This window comes from Perissodus microlepis, chromosome 19 (genome assembly GCF_051167445.1).
Source record: "Perissodus microlepis isolate ML-2025 ecotype Zambia chromosome 19, ASM5116744v1, whole genome shotgun sequence".
Classification (NCBI taxonomy): Eukaryota; Metazoa; Chordata; class Actinopteri; order Cichliformes; family Cichlidae; genus Perissodus; species Perissodus microlepis.
In genome coordinates, this window is record NC_140479.1 from 9,205,961 (window position 1) to 9,225,890 (window position 19,930).

Here is a 19,930-nt window from a genome sequence, read left to right on the forward strand (position 1 = left end):
GTGTTTAACAACAGCTTCGATACACAAGAGGAGCCCCTGTCCAGCTCGGGGAAACAGCCCGAGGCAAACGGGAGCAAAGGTCTGCACAGAGTGCTTCCTGAGGCTTTCATTTGGCTTCTGTCACACGCACAGCAACTCTGCAAACAGCCATGTTCGGTGTTGGTGCGAATGGTCAACAAGCGGCCGTGACCCCGCTCCGGGCGTGCGCTTTCCTTCAGTTTGACGCCGTTTGGCTTTGGTATTTAAAGATTACACAAGGTTTCCTTCAGTCAAACAACACAAGTGGTTACGTGCTGTGTTATGGCTGTGGACTGTGCAGCGGTCACTGAGGACAGAAAGAGGCTTTTTCTTCTCTGTGAAAACTGGTGGTAGCTTTTGGCCCTCCTTTAAAAAGGCTCTTTGCTTTTCTTTAACAAAGAAAATGTTGGCGCATGAGCACAGCCAACCCAGGAAGAGGTTTAAATGACCAAAGGAAGAAGTGCAATATCACAGCGCTTCATTTTTTAGCAGCTCTGACTGCTTAAATGCAGATCCACCTGCTTGCAAAGTTATTGTTGTCTACACCGATGACAGCACCTCTGTGCAAATGTGATTCAGCAAAGCCAGAGCAGTGACCCTGGAAGCCTCTCAGGTATAAAAACAAAACTTCATGCACCAGCTTTAGCAGGGAGCACTTCCCTGAGCGTATCAGTGCATTTCAGTCAGTTCTTCCCTTCTGATGTGTTTGCAGGAGTCTGCAAATCCAGTAGTTGGGACCTACAGAGACAACTGCTGAGTCAGATTTTCAGGTCACTGACAGTAGTGGGGCCCATATACACAACTAATCCTCCATCCACAAATGCCCGGTCAGGCTCTTTTCACAGCACACATGGAAACTAACCCCTGACAATCCCCTTTAACCCCCAACTATAGATGCGCACTAGCAGGCACGCCTCATTCAGCAGTTAATACACCACCGCCTACTAACTGTTACACTTCCATAAAAATACAGAAGTTAGCTTAAACTTACAAATCAGTATATGAAAAAAGTTTCCAAATGTCCTTCAGGACAAAGACAGACGCTTTGACCCCATCACGAAGAGCCTGCGCTTCTTTTTCCTGGCTGATGACCACAAACTTCAGTTTCTGAGTTTGGCATCTCTGCAACTACTCCATCCACTAGCTTCTTGCGCCGCACGCCATGCATACCTATGCTGTGACTAAAGTCCGGTTCAGAGAATATTTATGCCACTAGCATACCTCTCATTCCTCTCAGAAAATTAGAAATGGAATTGATTTTTTTTAATGGAGAAAAAAAGATCAGTGCAAACTTACAGACAAATTATTCGGACTTTCTTTAGAGATTTTAAAGCTCTAAAAGTCCAGAGTACAGTGACTGTTACACATCAATATCACTTTCTTTAAACAAATAAAAAAGCAGCAGCAAATATAATGAGAAACACTTGGATACTGTTTGTTTACTTACTTAGGACAGTCAGTGTATTTAAGAGCCAATCAAATACATTTCCTTTGTTAGCACAGTGACAAAATAAATCTCATTATCAAGTGTTATCAGTAGTACGACTGGCATGTCAGGGGACTGCTTACACAGCCAAGTGTCATTTCTTTGTCCTTCTTGTGTAAGTGAGAGTCAAAGAAATGTAGTCCCATTGTTATGCGCCTCAGTGAAGGTATGCTGTCACGCAGTTTCTACGAAACTAAGAGCAGATAACCGAGGAGCGACTCTGCGCTGGGGCACAGAAGCCTTTGAACAGCTTCTCTTTTAATGAAGTCAATGAGATTTTTTTTCAGACTAAAATCTAATTTTTTCAAAGTGCCTCACTTACCTCTCATCCAGTCGACAACTTGCTTTGGCGTCCACTTGGTTATCGGCTCCATGGTGTGTTCAGAATAAAATCAGAGAGAGAGAAATGAGCCGAAATGTGGCGGCGCTGATGAAGAACTCAGAGAACTGTTTTCTGTCACATTCTTCGCTCCAGCTTCGCTCTCAGCGTCTGTTTGTGTTCACCAAATGAACAACTGTGCGCACACTCGACCGGGAGGCTGGACTGAAATCCCCCTCAGGTCCTCACCGCTCGGGTTGGGATTAATGCTGCATTCACGTACTGCCGGGAATACTCGGAAAAATCACAATTATTCCTTAAATGCCCAGTGAGCCCCGGTGATTAATAAAACACTGATACACTTAACAAATATCACAGTTTATATTTTCACATAGTGCAGATGCCTTCATAATAGTGCTTACGTATCAAAAACTAATACCGAGATATGAATCTACCAGTACATCATGTTTCTCTTTCTTTCTTTCTTTCTTTCTTTCTTTCTTGTAATAAACCAATTTTACAATTTCCTAACCAAAAACCACCAGAACGCCCGAGTGGTGATATGAATTTACGGAGAGTACCTGAACGCACCGTATGATGTAGATAGTTTCCGTGTGTTCGCCGCCCTCATTTGAAAGTGGAGGCGTGTATATGAAACAGTGCTGACCGGTTTGTGTTGCTTCAGGAGAAAAAGGAAAATACAGAACAATGTGAGCAGTCATAATTAAAATAGAACATTTTCGTCCGTTTGTGTTGAGCACTTGAAAGGCCTCATAGATATGATTAAGCTATTGACCTAATGTGACACTAGCTGAATTTGTTCCCTTATATTTGAATGAGCAGTCGTCAAAATACAACATCGTGAGACAAACAGGAGCAGCAGAGCTTTGCTTGTGCTTTCCTGGAACCTGAACATGACTCGGCACTGCTCTCTGCTGGTGTCTTGCTTCTTTGCAGCTTACACTCTGCACACATCTCTTTATGCACACGCAATAATATAATTAATATTCCCCATTAGCTCAGTTAGAATGGACACACTTGTGCAGTACAGAGAAAATGAAGTGCAGGCTACGTTGGGTCTGATAAGGGAATCAGTTACTTGCGATATTGTTCCTTTTCTCTCAAAAATGATTTTAAGAGCAGAAAATGACTTTTTAAAAGGGGAATTTAAATGCAGAAAAATATTATCAGGACTATGCTGAAGGTCTTCCTTTAAAAATCTTTATTTGTGATTTTTTTTCCTTGCATGACAGAACTGGGACATATAATATGTAACATGATGCAGACTGGGATTGGACAAAGCAGCTGGTTCAGTGGGTTTACAGTGCTGCAACAGGTGGACACTGCACAACAGCACAGAAAGCGTAAAGGTCACGTTATGGGGAATGTGTATGTTTAAAAGTATGAGCCAGGGGATATATAAAATTTGACCTTTCCTGGGAAAAAAGGTGCAGCATCGTGGTGGCTGCAGTACAGTGTTGCTTCTTTGTTGTGAAGTTGTGTAACCCTTTTGTGAATTTTTATTTTTTTTTAGAAATTTATAAAACCTCTCAGTCAAACTCCAGCGAGCGACCTTACAAAGAAAACAGCGCTGCTCGCTTCTTTGTTTTCTAACAGTTTCAAACACACCTAGAAAGAGTTCGGGCCCTACCCATCAATCCACTATTGTGCAGCTGCACACTCTGCTCTCTAATCAGCTCAGATTAAAGCTCTGCTGTTATTAAACTGGGACATTCATCAATTTGCTGTCACACATACACTGGATGCCACAATACACTGTTATACAACTCTCGATTTTCCTGGTCTTCTGTTCTTTGTTCAGACGTGCTGCTTTCCAAAATATAGTTTGAATCCAACCCCTCTCTTTGGTTCACATATAACTAAACCTCTTCATCATCTTTGCATCATAAATATTTCTGCCTCCAGCAAACAAAAACCTCCTCGATTTACATGCGAGTGGTCCGGACTGAAGAGGATTTAGATGGTGTGGAATTCGGGGAATGGCCTCTCGATAGGATTAGGGGAAAGAGTGGTGAAGCCGAGGAATCAAAAAAGAGGGTTTGGTCTCAGTGATTTGAAAAGATGTTGGACTGGAAGGAGAGTCAACTTTTCTTTGTTGCAGGTCAGAAATGCAGAGAAAGTTCACACATCCTTTTGCAAGAGTCTCCCGTAGATCATCCTCACAAGGGCCAGGCTTTAGAGGAGGAGCTGCAGTGCGTACAGTAGTCTGGATCTCCTTAAACACAAAGTTGTCAAATGATTTAAAAAAAACCCTGGAAAAAAAACAACTCTCTCCTTTGTTTTCTGAATCAACATTTATTTCAGTCTCCAAATACAGGAAGTCCAGTTTTGGCAGAGTATATTATTCTGGCATTTACATTAAAACCAAGCTAATAACGTCATATAAACAAAGACAGGCACATGAAACATCAGCACAGGAAGTCATCCACTTCACCTAAGATGAGAGGATATAAAAGGCTAAAGATGTTGTTTTAGTACAAATTAACCACACTTCCTGCTACTGACAGGTTTGTTCTCTAAACACAGAACAGGTTTAATATAGGAGGGGAAATTTCACACAGTGTGGCATGTGTGTCGCCATATACTCAATATGTTTGGTAGCAGCTGTGTGGGTGGTCTGACTATATTTCTCACACAGCATGCCCGACTGGGGATTCTGAATGTCATCAAATGACTATAAGCAAGTGTTTGAGGGCATTCCAAAAGCAATCCATAATGAAATTATCTCCAATTTAGATCTTAGCGGCTTCATTTACTTCATTGTTACTGAGAAAGTGTGTAAAATGAAAACTGTTTTTAACACAGCGCTGCTCTTATTTCGACTTTTTGAGGCGTGGTAAAGATCCTCGATGTTAGTGTTGGCGCTGAGATGAATCCTCGCGGTATAAGGAAGGCCTTTGACTGATACAAAGAGAGCAGTGTTGCAGAAACACACTGATGGTCCTTTGTGCTCGGATTGTTGCTGGGGGCTTGAAATGAAGAAGCTATGAAGCCTTAGTCTCTCTGATGAGCCTCATCTTTCATTTTACACGCATGCAACTTTCAGACTTTCAAAATAAAAATGCAGCTTAGATCAATATTTCTAAAGATCATCTATGGAAAATGTTCTCTACAACAAGCACTCGTCTGATGCACACAATTTAACCCTTTTATCTCAGTCATTAAGTTAAGCAGTACATATGCGTCTCAATAGAGGTTAATGCAGCGTATGCTCTGTGTCTTTAAAGTGGCAGCTGAGGCTCTTTACTACAGTGAGACATCAAAGGATGAAGGGTTTACAGGGAGCTTTAGGGGGCATTCTGTGGATTTGAAGGAACGGTGGGTCTGGCGCTGAGGTACTCCAAAACAAACACCTGCAGGATCTTATTGAGGTTCTCAATAGTGGAACGGTCCAGGTTTTGCTCGTTGTCATCAAACGTGTGCCACACAGAGGGAAAGGGGGAGGGGATAAGGTGAAGGACCCGAACACCTGGCAGAGAGGCACATTATGAGGATCACCAAAGAGAACAACACAGTAAGGGCAACTGCTGATTTAGTTGTTGTGTTTCTTGAGGGTCATACCTCTGTTTAGGAAAGGTATATGGTCATCCAGCACATGGCCCACATGGTGATTTGGCCAGAAATACTGCACGCTGTTAGGATGGTCCACCAGCTGGCTCATGGAGTGAAGACGCTTTTCTAAGTTTAGAAAAGGCAGAGCAGAAAATAAAAAGTTCAAAGGTTAGTGAAAACACCTCACATGTTAATTATTAATAGTAAAAAATAAATAAATAAATAAACAATTTGCTGTATTTTCTTCTTTCAGCTACTCATCTGCCTCCGTTTCCTCCTCTATCACACCAACCCTCTGCATCTCTTCCTTCGATACCTCCTCTCAGGTCTTCCTCTTTTCCTCCTGCTCCATATTTAGCATCCTTTGTCCTTTATCTCTTCTCTGCACATGCCCAAACCATCTCAGCCTTGTCTCTCTAATTTTGTCTCTAACTCCTCTCTCCCTGCACCAATCAACATGGCTGTATCTGTCAAGGTACGGCTGCATGGTGGCAGGATGTAGGACCCAAACACAGGATTTACAACACGGGAAGTTAACTGAAAACGGCGGCTTTATTGCTGGAAATAATTCTACACATTTACAGAAACCATCCCAAAAACAAGGAACTGGAAACCAGAGAACTAGGAATTTACTAGGAGCACAGCGGCAACACGCAGAAGAAAGGACTTATGACATGACAAAGACAGAAGAAAACACAGGGCTTAAATACACACGGGAATAATGAGGGAAACAGGAGGGAAACACAGCTGGGACTAGTCAGACACAATGAACGGGGAGGAAGAAAAACTGAATACACTGAACACAGAACAAGGAACTATTAAAATAAAACAGGAAACATGAGACCTTCACTGTGACAAGGAGACATGACTGACAAGGGGAATCAGACATGAAACATGGCGACAAGAGTAACTAAACGTGGAACACAGGACAGGCATAGTGACAGAAAACTAGAGACTAGAAACTGAGCATATAACACACAGAGACACAGACTTAAGGAGACACGGCTGACAGGGAAGACAGATGACTAAACATGGAGACAGAACAAAACCTAAACTATAGACGTGACACACAAAACATGGAAGGCAAAGGAACAAAACCTAAGAACTTGGAATCGCAAAGAACTTTGGAAGCTAGAAACACAAAAGACTAAAACCCGGAAAGCTCTAAATCTAAACACTGGGTCACCAGGCCCGGGACCGTAACAGGATCCATGCAGGTTAACTAGTTTCCATTAACAACCCTTTAAGCCACAAACCCATGACTGTTATCACATTCATTTATTCATAATCTCATTGAAATGTTGCAATTAAAGGATAACGTGTTACAAAGGTGAATAGCTTCTACATGGTGATGACTAATAAGACTCATGTAGCTGCTAATGTTTGGTGATCACTCAAACTCGCTACACCAAAGACAGCATATTATACATAAAGCATTAGTGAATGATTATTCACCGATGTGCTGAAGTCTGGAGAGCCAGGCTGTTGTGCTTGGAAACTGGTTGCCAAAGCGAGGACTGGGAGCGCCGATCAGATCCAGTAACACAAACAGATCCTGGAGGAGCAGAGACAGGATGGGATGAATGATGCCCATCTCTCATGAGAAACTCTGTCTACACACCCCGGCGGTAATTCCCCGTTAAGCAGCTCATTCCCATAATAATCACACCTCAGCGGTGCTGCTTTGAGGTGATTACATCACGTGCTCCATGGTGCTGCACATAAAACACACCTATCTGTCAATGATGGGAAACTTTATCTCCCCAGTTTTTGGATAACAGCTATCTCTTTATAGCGTGGATACGGACATATATACCGGGTACAGTGACATCATACTTTTATAGAGCGTGTAATAACTTCTGCTCCGTATAAAGCCCTCCGAGCCTCCCTGGTGATGAAATAAGTGGCTGCGTAATTCTTTCAAACACAAAACTATTTAAGAAATGCACTTCAGTTGTTCGAGTGTGTAAGAGGAGATCAGGGCTAAGCAGATTGTACTGAAATTGATGTTGGCTAACAAAAGGATGATCTTGAGTGTGATTAAGTGATTATCCTAATCCTCTGTGATTTGGACAGAGAAGAATTAGGAGAAGTGATGTTTACAATGCCGTGCAGTTGGTTGGTGTCTGCGGCTCCTGGAGGATGCGCGGTGGCCTCCATCTTCTGGGCAAGGTGGCGAGAGCCATACAGGGAGTCTGTGGCGGTCCACTGAAAAAGAGCCTCCTCCCCATCAAAGAAGAGTAACTGCAGGGTCAGGTTGGAATTTAAACTCTAAACAGAGTAAAAACAAAAACCAGTAGAATTACTTTTTATCCAAGAGTTTTGCTGCCATCTAGTGTTGTTTCATAATACTTGACAGAAAACTAACATAAATGTTTTTCAAGGGAAATATTCATTTTATCCTTTTGCTTCATTGCTCTTTTCTAGAACATATTTTTAAAACACGTGATTTATCAGCTCTCATATTGATTATGTGTCCTCTCATCCACAGAATGCATTTGAATTCAGTGTGCTTCCTATTTCCACCGTGACCTCTGTGACAGACAGTTGAGTGTGAAAACACGTCCCCTGGCTGATCTCTCTGTCACAGACGATGTCACTGTCCGCCCAGCAGACAGGAGGCTGAGCTCAGCTGTGGAACAGGAAAAGGGCAGAGGAGCTAGCTGCATGAATGCTAATGTTTTTTTTTCTTTTCCAATGCATTAATACTGAGCAGAACAATTAAAACGTGTATGTACTAATTAATTTAAAACATCCAGAATGTAACTTGAAATGTTGCTCTTATCCCGATCTTGAGTTGCAGTGTGGACGCCTGCAGGCTCACAAATGAATATAAAAAATATTTAGTGTTTGAAATGTGTAGGCTACATTTGAGCAACATTTAAATGCCTTTTTGACATCAGGCATAGGAAGCCAGCAGTGCTGGAGCAGTACCAATAGCTCTGGACTCACCTAAATGGATTACAGCCTTCATCAATGCTGGTTAACTCAATGTGGAGCTTTGCTGCTTTGACGTGTCATATCTCTGCTGTGAAAAACGTCTGCATCCTCTTATTCCCTGACTCTGTGAAAGCTCTTAGCAGATGGCACTGGGCAAATTCTTATATTTTCATCATGTAAGGATCAATACGAGCAGTGAATTGATCTTAATAAGTGTAAAACATAGAGCTAAAGTCTCATATTTTCCTTTTTGCAAGAGATCCTAACTGGTGTTTAAAATGCACTGGTGTACTGGTGGGAGCTGTATTACCACACAATGATGGGCAGCTACGTGAAGTCCTGTGAAACAGGTTATAGCACCACCTGTGGCGGCAATAACATGAAGTCTGTGGACATTTATGCACAACTCACCGATGGTCCCACTGGAGCATTTCAGTCAGGCTGAGGTCTGGACTTTGACTCGGCCATTGCACAACCTTGATTGTTTTCAGCCGTTCTGTTATAGATTTGCTGCTGTTCTTGGGATCATTGTCCTGATGTATGCCCTAGTTTTGGCTGAACTTTAACATTTTACATGATAACTGAGGCCTGTAGAGTCTGAGATAAAGCTCTGGGGTCTCTCTGGGCATTACACGGTCTGACCTCGGTTTGAATTCGGTGGGACGCTCCCTGCTGGGAGGACCGGCAGCTGTTTTGAATGTTTTCCGCTTGTCACTGATGTTTCTCTCTGGAGAATGATGGACTTCCAACTGTTTGGAAATTACCTTGTAACCCTTCCCAGATTGATGAGCAGCAACAGTTGCTTCTCAAAGCTCATCGCTGATGTCATTCATTCCTGGCATTGTGTTAATGCACACCTGAGTCGCTCACGCTGATGATGATCAGCCAATCAAGTGTGACTGATTAGCAGCGCCTGAGCACTTGTCTCTTAATTCCTATATGAGGACGTAGCTTAAATTGTTTTTCACAGTGGTGTGAAATCTTTTCTTCCTAATAACTACAGAGCCCGGGTGTTTAAGATAAAAATATATTATATCAAAGTGCTGCGGGTAGGAAAATTGAATGCTCTTGGTGTTTTGTTACCTCTGGCCAGGTTTTCTTTCAGCTTTCATTTGTGTTGTTGTTGTGTTGTTCATCGTGATTCATGACCACAGTCAAGTCAGTGCTGATCACAACCTCTAAAACACCAAACACATTACAGACCAGCACCAAAAGGCTTGGGTTTCAATGAAAGGCCTGTTACTAATAATGTATAATGTACCATTTTAGCTTACTGTGCCCTGCAGCTGTAAATCATGACTTAGAATTATACCTTGTGAGCTTTCAGATCCAGATCCAGGGCTCTTGCCAGCTCCAACATCATGGCACAGGGAACGGCAGAATCCGTGGCTCCTTGGAACTCTCTTCCGTGCCATTGTGGTGGGTAGTACTTGGAGTCGTAGTGACAGGCTAGGACCAGGCGGCGTTTGGCTGATGGGTTCAGGGTGGCAATTAGGCTGGTGAAGGGCATAGGTCCATATGGTGTTTGTGACACAAACTTGTCCTCTGTAACGTCCCACTGTGCTCCGAGCGAACCGAGGGTTGTTTTGATGTGCTGCGGACACACGCGCAAAGGTTTTTATGTAATTTAGCCTCTCCTTCATCTTATCATCTCCTTACTACTTAGCTAAACCACTAAATATACTGACCCGATTCCTGTTTTGCAGAATTAAACAGCATTTTATTATTACCTGTGGAATTGCATTTACTACAAATGTGGAAAGTGTCCTCCCAGGTGTAAAACATAGTGGGTAAATTGGAGGAAATATAACATTATTTTTACATTTTTCCTGCCATCCTTTTTCCAGACGTGTGGATGATAACACATGATGATAGTAAAGATGACTGTTCCTCTAGTTAAAGACACAGATCTGGTATCAGATCAACTTACGTCCTGCACAGCCTGGCTGCCAGCAGACCCTGGATACCTGGTAACGAGCAGTGGTCTCAGGTCCCTCTGCCACATTTGCTCTACATCAGTGTGCGACAGGGCAGCGCGGATCTCATCCTGTGTTAGCGTGACAGCTGTGTGGTACAACTGGACAGGACCAAAGAGGCAAGAGACAAAATGAATGGATTCAACTGATACTTAAAATAAGTGGTTGTCAGAAAAACAACAAAAAAGTATTGCTCAGCAGTCCTACGGCTTGTTTTTGTTCATCACTGCAGAGCATAGAACACAACAAGCAATTCATAAACATCTGTTTTCACACAGCGTGTGCAATGGTCCACTTTTTTCCTCAGCAGCTGTTTAATAGTAGCAGAGAAGCCTGTGATGGATTCAAGTTAAGTAACTGTGCGGGTGACGCATAGACTGCTGTTGTGTCATAATGATACGTTCATCCTGTCATGTTACAGGAAACAGCGCTAAGATTACAAATATGGGGAATTTGGATGTTTCATATATGCCGGAACTTTGGGGGAGGAAAGAATAAATGTCACCTTTTTAACAGAAAAAATAAAGAAAATATGAGCTATGAGTAACTTGATCATATGGTAAAGCTGTTAAATAAAAGACAGTGTCCTTAAGAAGCTGTGAAAAAAGCCTGTCGGGACACAAGAGCTAATTAGAGCTTTGAGAAGAGACACAAGTTTACAGAGTGGCTCCTTTAAAAAAGCAAGCATCTAATGAACAGACAGGAGGCAAAGACAAGCATAGTTGCTAACATGGAATTACTCTTCTTTAGTAAAATGCCAGTTTGCTGTTTTGTGCAAACTATAAGAGTCAGTTCAATGACTGCTGATTCACAGTCGGTGGCCTAAAAAACGCATTGATCTTCCAATCAGTCCTGTTTCATTTGGTCACAAAGTTCACCTGCTGAGAAACACTGTTGTCCTGGTAACAAACAGGGAATCGGGGGGAAACAGCTGAGAGTAAATATCAAAGACCAATCAAAGCCCGTGTCTGTGTGCGGCTCCATTTTTTCTATTAGGCCCTCAGCTAGTACTTAATTGGGAATGTGGTGGAAACGAGCAGCACTCTGAGGCTATAAAATCTTTATAAAGATTCAGAGCTTAAAGGAATAATATTAAGGTTATTATCAGTTGATGTGGTCATTACTCACTTAATGAATTAGTCATTTATATTTATGTTATGTTTGTTGGAGTTGGAATAAATGGCTACATCTGCTACATCTGCAGAACGAACAACAACATTTGCTCTTCCTTGCAGACAACAACGGAAGATACGTTCCCCAGGTCTGTTTATTTCAGCGAAGGCACAAATATTCACTTACAAAACCTGCTCCCAGTACGTCTTAAGCCCATAGTGGCTGACTCATACAGCAGGCCTGTGTTTGCAGAGGGAAAACTATAATTATGTGGTCACACAGACTGAATGCTGCCCTTCAAAGAGCTGGGGCTCACTGAGCTCATAGAGGGTTAAAAGGGGGTCCACTTAAGGTCTATAAATACCAAGACCCACAATTGGAGGATCAATGATGATGGCTGTGCTGCCATAGCAACCAAGCACAGGGGAGAGGAGAAGAAGAATATAGATGAAGAAGATTTATGTCCAGGGATACCCTGGTGTACCTCAGGAGAATTACACAACAGTGTTAAAAGCGCAGGGGATTGTTCTAACGTCATGAACACATATTTCACTTAATTATAAAGATGTATCCGATTACTTGAGAGCCTCTCTTTTTCTCTTATGGAGTAATGTAACAGCAGTAACGGTGCAGGTAACCACAAACAATATAATCACAATATAAATACATTAACATGCTAAAATTACTATTATTTTTTTCTACATGGTTAATTATTAGTCCCAAAACGATCAAATCATTCAGCACAGATGCTTTTAAACGATAAAAGCATCACAAAGACAGGAAACAATGACAGTAAGCAGTCATGCTCCTGTCGAAAGCAGGTTACTGATGGTCAGAGTAAACACAGCACGTGGTAAGTTCTTATTTTAATGGATTCATATTTGGAGCAGATTTCTCTCAGCGTTTAAACACATGACTGTGAGGCAGTACCACGGTGCATTCAGGCCCAGAACGTGAGCAGATCCTTTGAATATATTTACCTTTTCTTCTGTCCATGGGATTCCGTTGGTGAAGTGGATGAGGGTCACGCAGACAGCCACAGTGTGAAATAAAGACATTGTGGAGGCAGCGTGGCTTCGATCAGCAGCTGATGTAGTCGCTCCTTTGCACATTCCTGTGTCTCCTCTGCGAAAGCTTTCAGATCATGTGAAGAGCAGGAGGGAGGACTCTAAACCGCAGCGCGTCACCGTCTGTGTGTGTGTGTGTGTTTTTCCACTCCCAGGAACCGCATGGGTGCCTGACACAGTGACCCCAGAGTCATTTGATAGGTGCTCATTTTGAGCAGCAAACCGCACATTCTGTATGTTCACAAGCTGCAGGTCACAGCGCAAAGCCCAGCCACGTGAACGGGAGCTTTACTCTGGTGCCCCCCACCTTATTGTTTTATGCACACAATTGATCATAAACACATAACAATGAAGTATATTTATGATGCTTAATGATGTTTTAGTTTTCATCTTTTTTAATGCATTATTTTGTTGCTCTCTGTTTTTTGATGGTATTATGAAAGCATTGCCATTTAGAGATGCAGCTGCATTGTTCCAGTGCAACTCCTGCTCTGTGTTTATGGAGTCACGAGCTCTGCGCGCATTAAAATCGTTAAACTCACGTGCTTGTGTTTGGGTTTTCTCTCTTATAGATAGGATTTCCTGGTTTCCCATGAGCCCCTCTATAATCCCCCCAATAGCACCCCAGTGAAAACCAACTCCGTGTCCCGGTATGTTCAGGGACATATAGGAAATGAGTTATCAGCCACTTGTCACCGCACGCTGGTACAGGGGTGTGTAGGATTAGCGTTGTGAGCTCTCACAGCAACTTTACATTTTATTTTTCCTTCGCTTTCGAGAGGACACGTGAACCCAAACCATAAGGGTAAATTGGCACTCACTGCATTAACAGATCCTTAGGATCTCCCCCCCCCAATAGGTTTCTATTTATTTTAATTAAATAAATGCATAATTTTACACCTATAATGCTTTTAAGAATACGCCCTGGCAAAAAATAAATAAACACAAAAATATTTGACGAATTTTCCTGTTTATATTATATTAGTATTATTATTTCTTAATCTAATTAAAATTTTCTATTATTTAGCTACTTTTTGATATTTGTTTTTTCCTGACCGGCGCTCCAGACGTCCTCTACCACGTGGTGTCTTTACCACGTGACCAACCCGGAAGCCTGCACCGTGTGTTTGGCATGTCAACATGTCTGAGAGGAGTCTCTTGCTTTAGAGCTTCATTTTTCTAACCGTAGGGTTTTTTTCTTTGCACCATGGCGCAGGAGGTGTGCGACCTGAAGGCGCAGCTGCGGGAGAAAGAGGAGGAGATCGCAGCTCTGAAGAACAAACTGGCGCAACTAGAAAAGGTGCGAAAGTGAATTCACGTCTGTGTCTCGGTGTGTTTCATGTGCCTGATTTCTTGTGTGGCATTACGTGAGCATAATGGGAGCTTAGTTTAGTGACGATATCGGGGAAGGACGTTACGTTACTCCAACACCTCAGAGTAACGTTACGTTACTCCAACACCTCAGAGTTTATCCGGCTATCACAAGGTGTCGCCACAGCAACCAGCTGCATAATTAATATTAAATGCATCATTGAGACAAGAGTTCATATTCACCTAATCCTTAAAATCTCAGAGTTTAAGATGAAAAGTTTGCATTAATTCTTATAAAATAAAATTCCCCATTGTAGGCGTCTAATTAGTATATTATTACCTGACGTTTTTAAACCTTATTTTAAATAATAATAAAAAATCCGTAATATATTCATTTATGTGAGCCTACAATTTGTTTTCTCCATCTAACCATATTTATTGATCGTTTATCTTATCTTCTAAATATGTCACCCATTTGTGCTTTATTTTAGCTGGTTATTAATTATTATCTCTTCCTAACATTTAATCTTTGACCTTTGCTGATCAAACCTTTTTCTTTCCTCCTGTTTTCACATGTTTTGAGTTAATACCATTCAATCCAAAATCAACCATTTTTTAAGAACATTTTCTGTTCGCCCAGATGATCCAAAGTTTGGACATGATTTCTTTGACATTCCAGCTTCATGAATCAAATACTTTCCTGGATTTTTTTAAAGACTCATCCAACTCACTTTCTGACCTTTTTTCATAGACTGAAATCTCTTTGAACATGAATAGCTTGAAAGCTGTCATGAAAAAGAGTGAAATGTTCAAGTGAACCAGGATCTGTAATTTAGTATAAATGCATGAAACATGTCTGAGTACTGGCTCTTTAACATGAGGAAAAATCAAAGTAAAAATTCAATGAGAGTGGTCACATGGTGCAGCTCTAATCTGAGTGCAGCGATACATTTGTACATCAGACTTTTTTATGGCAACAAATTGAGTTTATCGGAACAACACAAAATACTTCAAATATCAAAACCTTAAAAAACACATCTGGATTGATTTCAGAGAGAAACTGTTGAAGACTTTGGTGACACATGAATAAAAACTATGCAAATGTATTTGATGTGACATCAGAGCCGAGCTGCATCAGTGGAGCTACATCAGAGAGTGACGCCCCTAACTCCGCTCACAGGCAAAGCGGCTCTCAGCAACGAGGACATCATGCGGTACAGTCGACAGCTCCTCCTGCCCGAGCTTGGTGTGCAAGGTACGGATGGCTGCAGATTACACTCGTCTGATGTTCAGAGCATTGTACCGAGTGAGGACTGATTATCTGCAGGTCAGCTGAATCTGTCCAAGACATCCGTGCTGATTGTGGGCTGTGGAGGACTGGGCTGCCCCCTGGCGCAGTATCTTGCAGCAGCAGGTGTTGGTAGGTACGCTTGTTGATTAGAGGACATCACGACCAAAGTAATCAGCTCATTAAAAGTGGCGTTTACTTAAAATAATGTTGAGCCATAAAAAATTACTTTTTGGTGAATAAAACAATTAAAGCTGAGGAGACAAGAAAACGTACGGTATAACATTTAAGATTTAACATTTAGTGAATTGAAATAAGAGTGAGAGTTATACTACCTGTTTCCTCAGGTGGGGTGTCAGGCAAACTTTGGATGCATAATTTAAAAGTTTGTACCTTATGAGTATACTCGTTCGTATCAGTGTTTGATGAGTTTTAAAGCCTTTCTGATTGCCTCCCCAGGTCGCCTCGGCCTGCTAGACTACGATGAAGTGGAGCTGAGTAACCTGCACAGACAGGTGCTTCATGGGGAGGAGAACCAGGGCCAGGCCAAGGCGCTCTCTGCTGCCAGTGCAGTTCAGAGGTACAGACTTGGTACTGTTTTATTGCTGCAATCAAGTGTCTGCATGTGAACAACTGCCAATATCTATGCAAGAAACCAGAGACTGGGTATTTCTCTTTTTAGTCCTGGTCACTTTAAGGAAGCCTTCATGCAGGTAAGCATGAAGGACTAAAACATAGTGCAGTGGCCAAAATGCAATCACAAAACCACCGTCCTTCATCCCAGCACAGTTTAAACTCTTATTCTTCATTTAGTTTCTACATTCAACAACATCTTACTTTGACATTTGCTGTCAGCCCTGCAGGCTCAGTCTGACACGATAGGCGACGGCTTCCCAGATTGCTCTCTGTGTACACTGCATATAATTCATGGTATGCAGATGTTTAGAGAATACCAAAATCATCTAGGACTTCACATATGAAAAATACTTGAGTATACTGTTACTAATCTGTCTAAAAATGCCCTCCCCCCTGAACAGGAAACAGAGACCTTACTGTTTGGATATTATTAGTAGATGTTCAGTAACTGTGATAATTAGTGTATTTTATGCTTTGTGCAAACATTGGGCTGCGTTATAATGCACACTGGCGCTTTCCAGTCTCACCACAGGTTATATTTGGTTTGTATTTCACCCCAGTTTACAAATATTTTGTAAACATGTTATTTTAGAGACAGCTGTTTTTTGTGCCTTTTTGCCACACAGTAGGCCTTCTGTGGTTTCACGCACACGTCTTTAACCTACGGCCACACGAGGGCGTCAGTTCGCTGACTAACAAAGAACTGAAACATCAATTTAATGCTGTGCAGCACTTGTTCCCCAGTTTTATTAAGCCTTGTTGTTAATAATTGCTCTTTAACGATCGTTTCTTGCATGCACGATGCAAATGACGTGCGACTGTAATGTTTGTCAGAGTGTTTTTCCTCTGCGTTGGAAGTTGAGATGGCAAAGATGGAGAAGGAAGGAAGCACGAGCAGGTTCCGACAGGTCTGCTGCCACAGTCGGGACTCACACGTTGCTTTTTTCAAAGGAGCTTGCAAAGAAAAGCGTCTGGACTTCTTTAAGTTACTTGAAGACGTTTCACCTCTCATCCGAGAAGCTTCTTCAGTTGCTTTTTTGTTGCTTTCTTGGCTCTCGTGCTGCTGCAGGACAGTTAAGGTGTTTGTATTAAATGTGCTGTTTATGCAGGACACAGACTTTATAGGAAATTACTTGAATGTGCATCTATCTCTGCAGGTTAAATTCCACTGTGGAGTGCATTCCCTACCACCTGCAGCTCTCGCCGGAAAACGCTTTACAGCTTATTCAACAGTATCCTCTATTGCACAGACCTCTACTTGTAAAATCATGAATATGTCACATAGCTGCTATCTGCTAAGTCTCGTTCTGTGATTACTTATCGGCGCACATGAAGAGAAATTCAGAAGAAGCTGTAAGTAATGTGTGTCTGATAAACCGCGAGGACGCCTTGACTTCACTGACCTCATATATGACATTGTGGCTGATTGCTCAGACAACGTCCCCACTCGTTATCTGGTGAACGATGCCTGCGTGCTCAGCGGCAAACCTCTCGTGTCGGCGAGCGCCTTACGGATGGAAGGGCAGGTAAGGTAGAAGGCAGACCCCCGTTTTCCTCATCGGTGCAGTGGGTACAGTTTGCGGTATCTTTTGTGTGTCTGCAGTTGACGGTGTATAACTACCGTGGAGGCCCCTGCTACAGATGTCTGTATTCAGTGCCTCCACCTCCAGAGACTGTGACCAACTGCTCTGATGGAGGAGTGTTAGGAGTGGGTGAGTTGTGTTCCCTCACCTTCACAGAGGCCACAGTCGGTGTAAATGATCGTTCTTTATAATATTTCCCGCTTGTATTGAAGTTCCAGGGATAATGGGCTGCTTCCAAGCTTTGGAAGTCCTCAAGATTGCCTCTGGACAGGGCTGTATCCTTTTTTTCTTCACCTTCTTGTTATAGTTTAGTTATTGTGCTTCTTTGCATCTGAGCTTTTTTGCTTAGTCACCAGAATTGATTAACAATGAGCTGCTGAATGATAAGGAGGGGAAGGGAGATTTTTGTCTGCGTTCTCTGAGTTGAATATTTATTTGCCATTGTCGTGTTCTCGTGCTGGCACTGAGAGTCACGGGAGAGAATAGACGCGCCCCGTCCTGCCTTCTGTATTGCATTGTTGTACTGATGCTAACGCCTCCCGTGTCAGCCGGGAAAGTGTTGCACCATATTCCCAGCAAAATCCCCGAATGCTGCTATGGCTTTTAATGTACCAGTGGGAGACGTGCCAGACTCTGAACCTCTGAATCGAGCGACACGGTGCTTCTCAGAAGTAAGTAGCCTTGTTAGTAACCTTGACCGGGCGTGCCAGCTTCCTGCGGCCAGCAGCTGGTGATGTTTGACGCCCAAGATGCCAGGTTCAGGTCGATCAGGCTGCGGCCAAAGCAGACCGGCTGTGCAGTATGTGGAGAAAACCCCAGCGTGACCCGGCTGGTGGACTATGAGGCTTTCTGTGGATCTGCTGCCACAGACAAGGTTGGTCATAAGAGAAACTCACGGAGTTTTCTGCGGTCATGCCCATTTACAGAGGAATGCTGGTTTTTGAAGGTTTCAAACGTGTTTCTTAAATCAACTTGATTTATATTAAAGTGACATTTTTAAAAGTGCAAATAATTATCCCTAATTCTCGGAAAATTTTCTTTTCAGTGCCACAAACTAAACCTGCTGTCCAAAGAGCAGAGGATCACAGTGCAGGTGGGGATTATATAGTGCAGAGCGCTCGGTCATTGCGTGACTCCCTGTATTTAGTGCTGTTTATTATATGATTACTCACAATTTTCTCAGTTTTCATGCGCATTCATAAACTGATTGCATCTCGGTGCTGACCCAGCCCCAAATGGGAAATGACTTAAAATGCGCGTGTAAATTTTCTATGGGAAAGAATAACACGTTCTCTTTGGCACCGAGCGCAGGAGCGTGGATTGCATCTGTTTATGTTTCTGCAGAACTGCTGCTTTGAAACCCACTGAGTCATTTAGCACAGAGATGGGGATCATGATTGATTGGGGTGCAGCTGAGATTGTGCAAGAGGCTGCAGTTAGAAACAGTTTTGCTTCCTGTGAATTAAGGAAAAACATGTTAAAATGTTCATATTACTCTACAATTACGAGTCCAGGCACATGAGTAATTTTGGTTTCCCTGCTTACGTAGAAATCCACGCCTTTCCCCAAAAAGCGAAGCCGCACCTCTGTAATTGTAGCAGCTGGTAGTTTAAGTGTATTAAGGGCTGTTTTAATGTGATTCCAGGACTATAAATCGATAATGGACAGTGAAGAGCCCCATCTCCTGTTGGATGTACGCCCTCTGGTGGAGGTGGATATATGCCACTTACCCTCCTCTCTCAGTATCCTTTAAGACACAAATCGTTCTGGCTGCACCATAATCGTGTATTTTCTCTTCGTGCGAGCCTCATGTCTGTGTGGCTGTTCGCCTTACATTGCTGCCAGATATTCCACTCTCAAGTCTGGAGGAGAGGAAGAGGGAACATCTCCAGTTACTCCGGGAGAGAATCAGCCAGCTGAAGCACCAGATGGCAGGTGACTGCCAGCCGCCAGGTAACACAGCAAAAACACCATTTAGGGTGTGTTGTTTGAAATGAACGGGCACGTACAGTCACTTGTGCATATTCAGAGGCCACTGTGTAGTCTCACACTGCTGGGCCAGAGGCTTATTTTGGACAGCTAGAAACAGGTTGTAATGGGGTTGCTATGTGAGGCCTTTTCCAAAACAAGTACGGTCAGCCTGTGCAGCTGGCCCACTTTACAGAAATTAACATTCAAAACATTATTTTGGTGACGTTCTTTAATCAGTGAGATAAATTTAGCCTGGACTTTACTCTGTCTCGATTTTTAAACATTCACCTGTTTGTACCTGATGTTGTGTTTCAACCAATCAAACGTAATGAGTCCACCAGTCTCTCTTGACTTCTCTCTCCAGTTTACGTGATCTGCAAGCAGGGTAACGATTCTCAGAAGGCTGTGCAGATTCTGGAGAAGATGAGTGGATCAGAAGTGGACCGTGTCACCGTAAAAGACATCTGTGGGGGCCTCACGGCTTGGGCGAGGGGAATAGACTGCACGTTTCCGCAGTATTAATGCATTTATTATGTTTTTACTGTTAATAAAGGCTGCTTTCTGTTTGTTTCTCTGCTGTTCTTGGCTTTCTTTAAACTGAGCATCCTGATTAGAGAGAGGCTGTTTGTAATGTTCTCAAATGAAAAAT

At 42.6% G+C, this 19,930-nt stretch overlaps 3 protein-coding genes across 3 annotated transcripts in view; 1 reads left to right on the forward strand and 2 right to left on the reverse strand.

Annotated features, from left to right (window-relative positions):
* Nucleotides 1-2,072, reverse strand: part of LOC146365465 (connector enhancer of kinase suppressor of ras 3-like) — a 43,731-nt gene extending 41,659 nt beyond the window's left edge. Inside the window, exon 1 of the mRNA XM_084914425.1 lies at nucleotides 1,827-2,072. Within this exon, the coding sequence (XP_084770551.1) occupies nucleotides 1,827-1,878 (52 nt within the window). The 5' untranslated portion in view covers nucleotides 1,879-2,072. The remainder of the gene's footprint in view (nucleotides 1-1,826) is intronic.
* A 2,047-nt stretch (nucleotides 2,073-4,119) lies between these two features.
* Nucleotides 4,120-12,623, reverse strand: qpct (glutaminyl-peptide cyclotransferase). The gene is made up of 7 exons (XM_084915245.1): nucleotides 12,406-12,623; nucleotides 10,267-10,413; nucleotides 9,649-9,930; nucleotides 7,500-7,667; nucleotides 6,852-6,951; nucleotides 5,406-5,522; nucleotides 4,120-5,313 (listed from the first exon to the last, which is right to left on the reverse strand). The coding sequence occupies exons 1-7, from the start codon at nucleotides 12,535-12,537 to the stop codon at nucleotides 5,132-5,134; spliced, it is 1,128 nt and encodes a 375-aa protein (XP_084771371.1). The 5' UTR covers nucleotides 12,538-12,623; the 3' UTR covers nucleotides 4,120-5,131.
* Nucleotides 12,624-13,586: 963 nt separating this feature from the next.
* Nucleotides 13,587-19,851, forward strand: mocs3 (molybdenum cofactor synthesis 3). The gene is made up of 13 exons (XM_084914274.1): nucleotides 13,587-13,792; nucleotides 14,926-15,058; nucleotides 15,131-15,223; nucleotides 15,551-15,671; nucleotides 16,885-16,959; nucleotides 17,136-17,253; nucleotides 17,331-17,439; nucleotides 17,523-17,585; nucleotides 18,021-18,184; nucleotides 18,356-18,403; nucleotides 18,956-19,052; nucleotides 19,156-19,263; nucleotides 19,646-19,851. Exons 1-13 carry the CDS (start codon nucleotides 13,700-13,702, stop codon nucleotides 19,801-19,803), a joined length of 1,380 nt encoding a protein of 459 aa, XP_084770400.1. The 5' UTR covers nucleotides 13,587-13,699; the 3' UTR covers nucleotides 19,804-19,851.
* Nucleotides 19,852-19,930: the final 79 nt, after the last annotated feature.

Excerpts from the sequence above, each read along its gene's own strand:
- qpct (XM_084915245.1), bottom strand. The coding sequence starts at position 12,537 with ATGTGCAAAGGAGCGACTACATCAGCTGCTGATCGAAGCCACGCTGCC. Across the intron at positions 10,414-12,405 it reads TCCCATGGACAGAAGAAAAG|TTGTACCACACAGCTGTCAC; the intron begins GTAAATATATTC and ends GGTCCTGTCCAG. Across the intron at positions 7,668-9,648 it reads TGGATCTGAAAGCTCACAAG|AGTTTAAATTCCAACCTGAC; the intron begins GTATAATTCTAA and ends TACTCTGTTTAG.
- mocs3 (XM_084914274.1), top strand. The coding sequence starts at position 13,700 with ATGGCGCAGGAGGTGTGCGACCTGAAGGCGCAGCTGCGGGAGAAAGAG. Across the intron at positions 13,793-14,925 it reads AACTGGCGCAACTAGAAAAG|AGCCGAGCTGCATCAGTGGA; the intron begins GTGCGAAAGTGA and ends ATGTGACATCAG. Across the intron at positions 15,672-16,884 it reads GCTGCCAGTGCAGTTCAGAG|GTTAAATTCCACTGTGGAGT; the intron begins GTACAGACTTGG and ends CTATCTCTGCAG.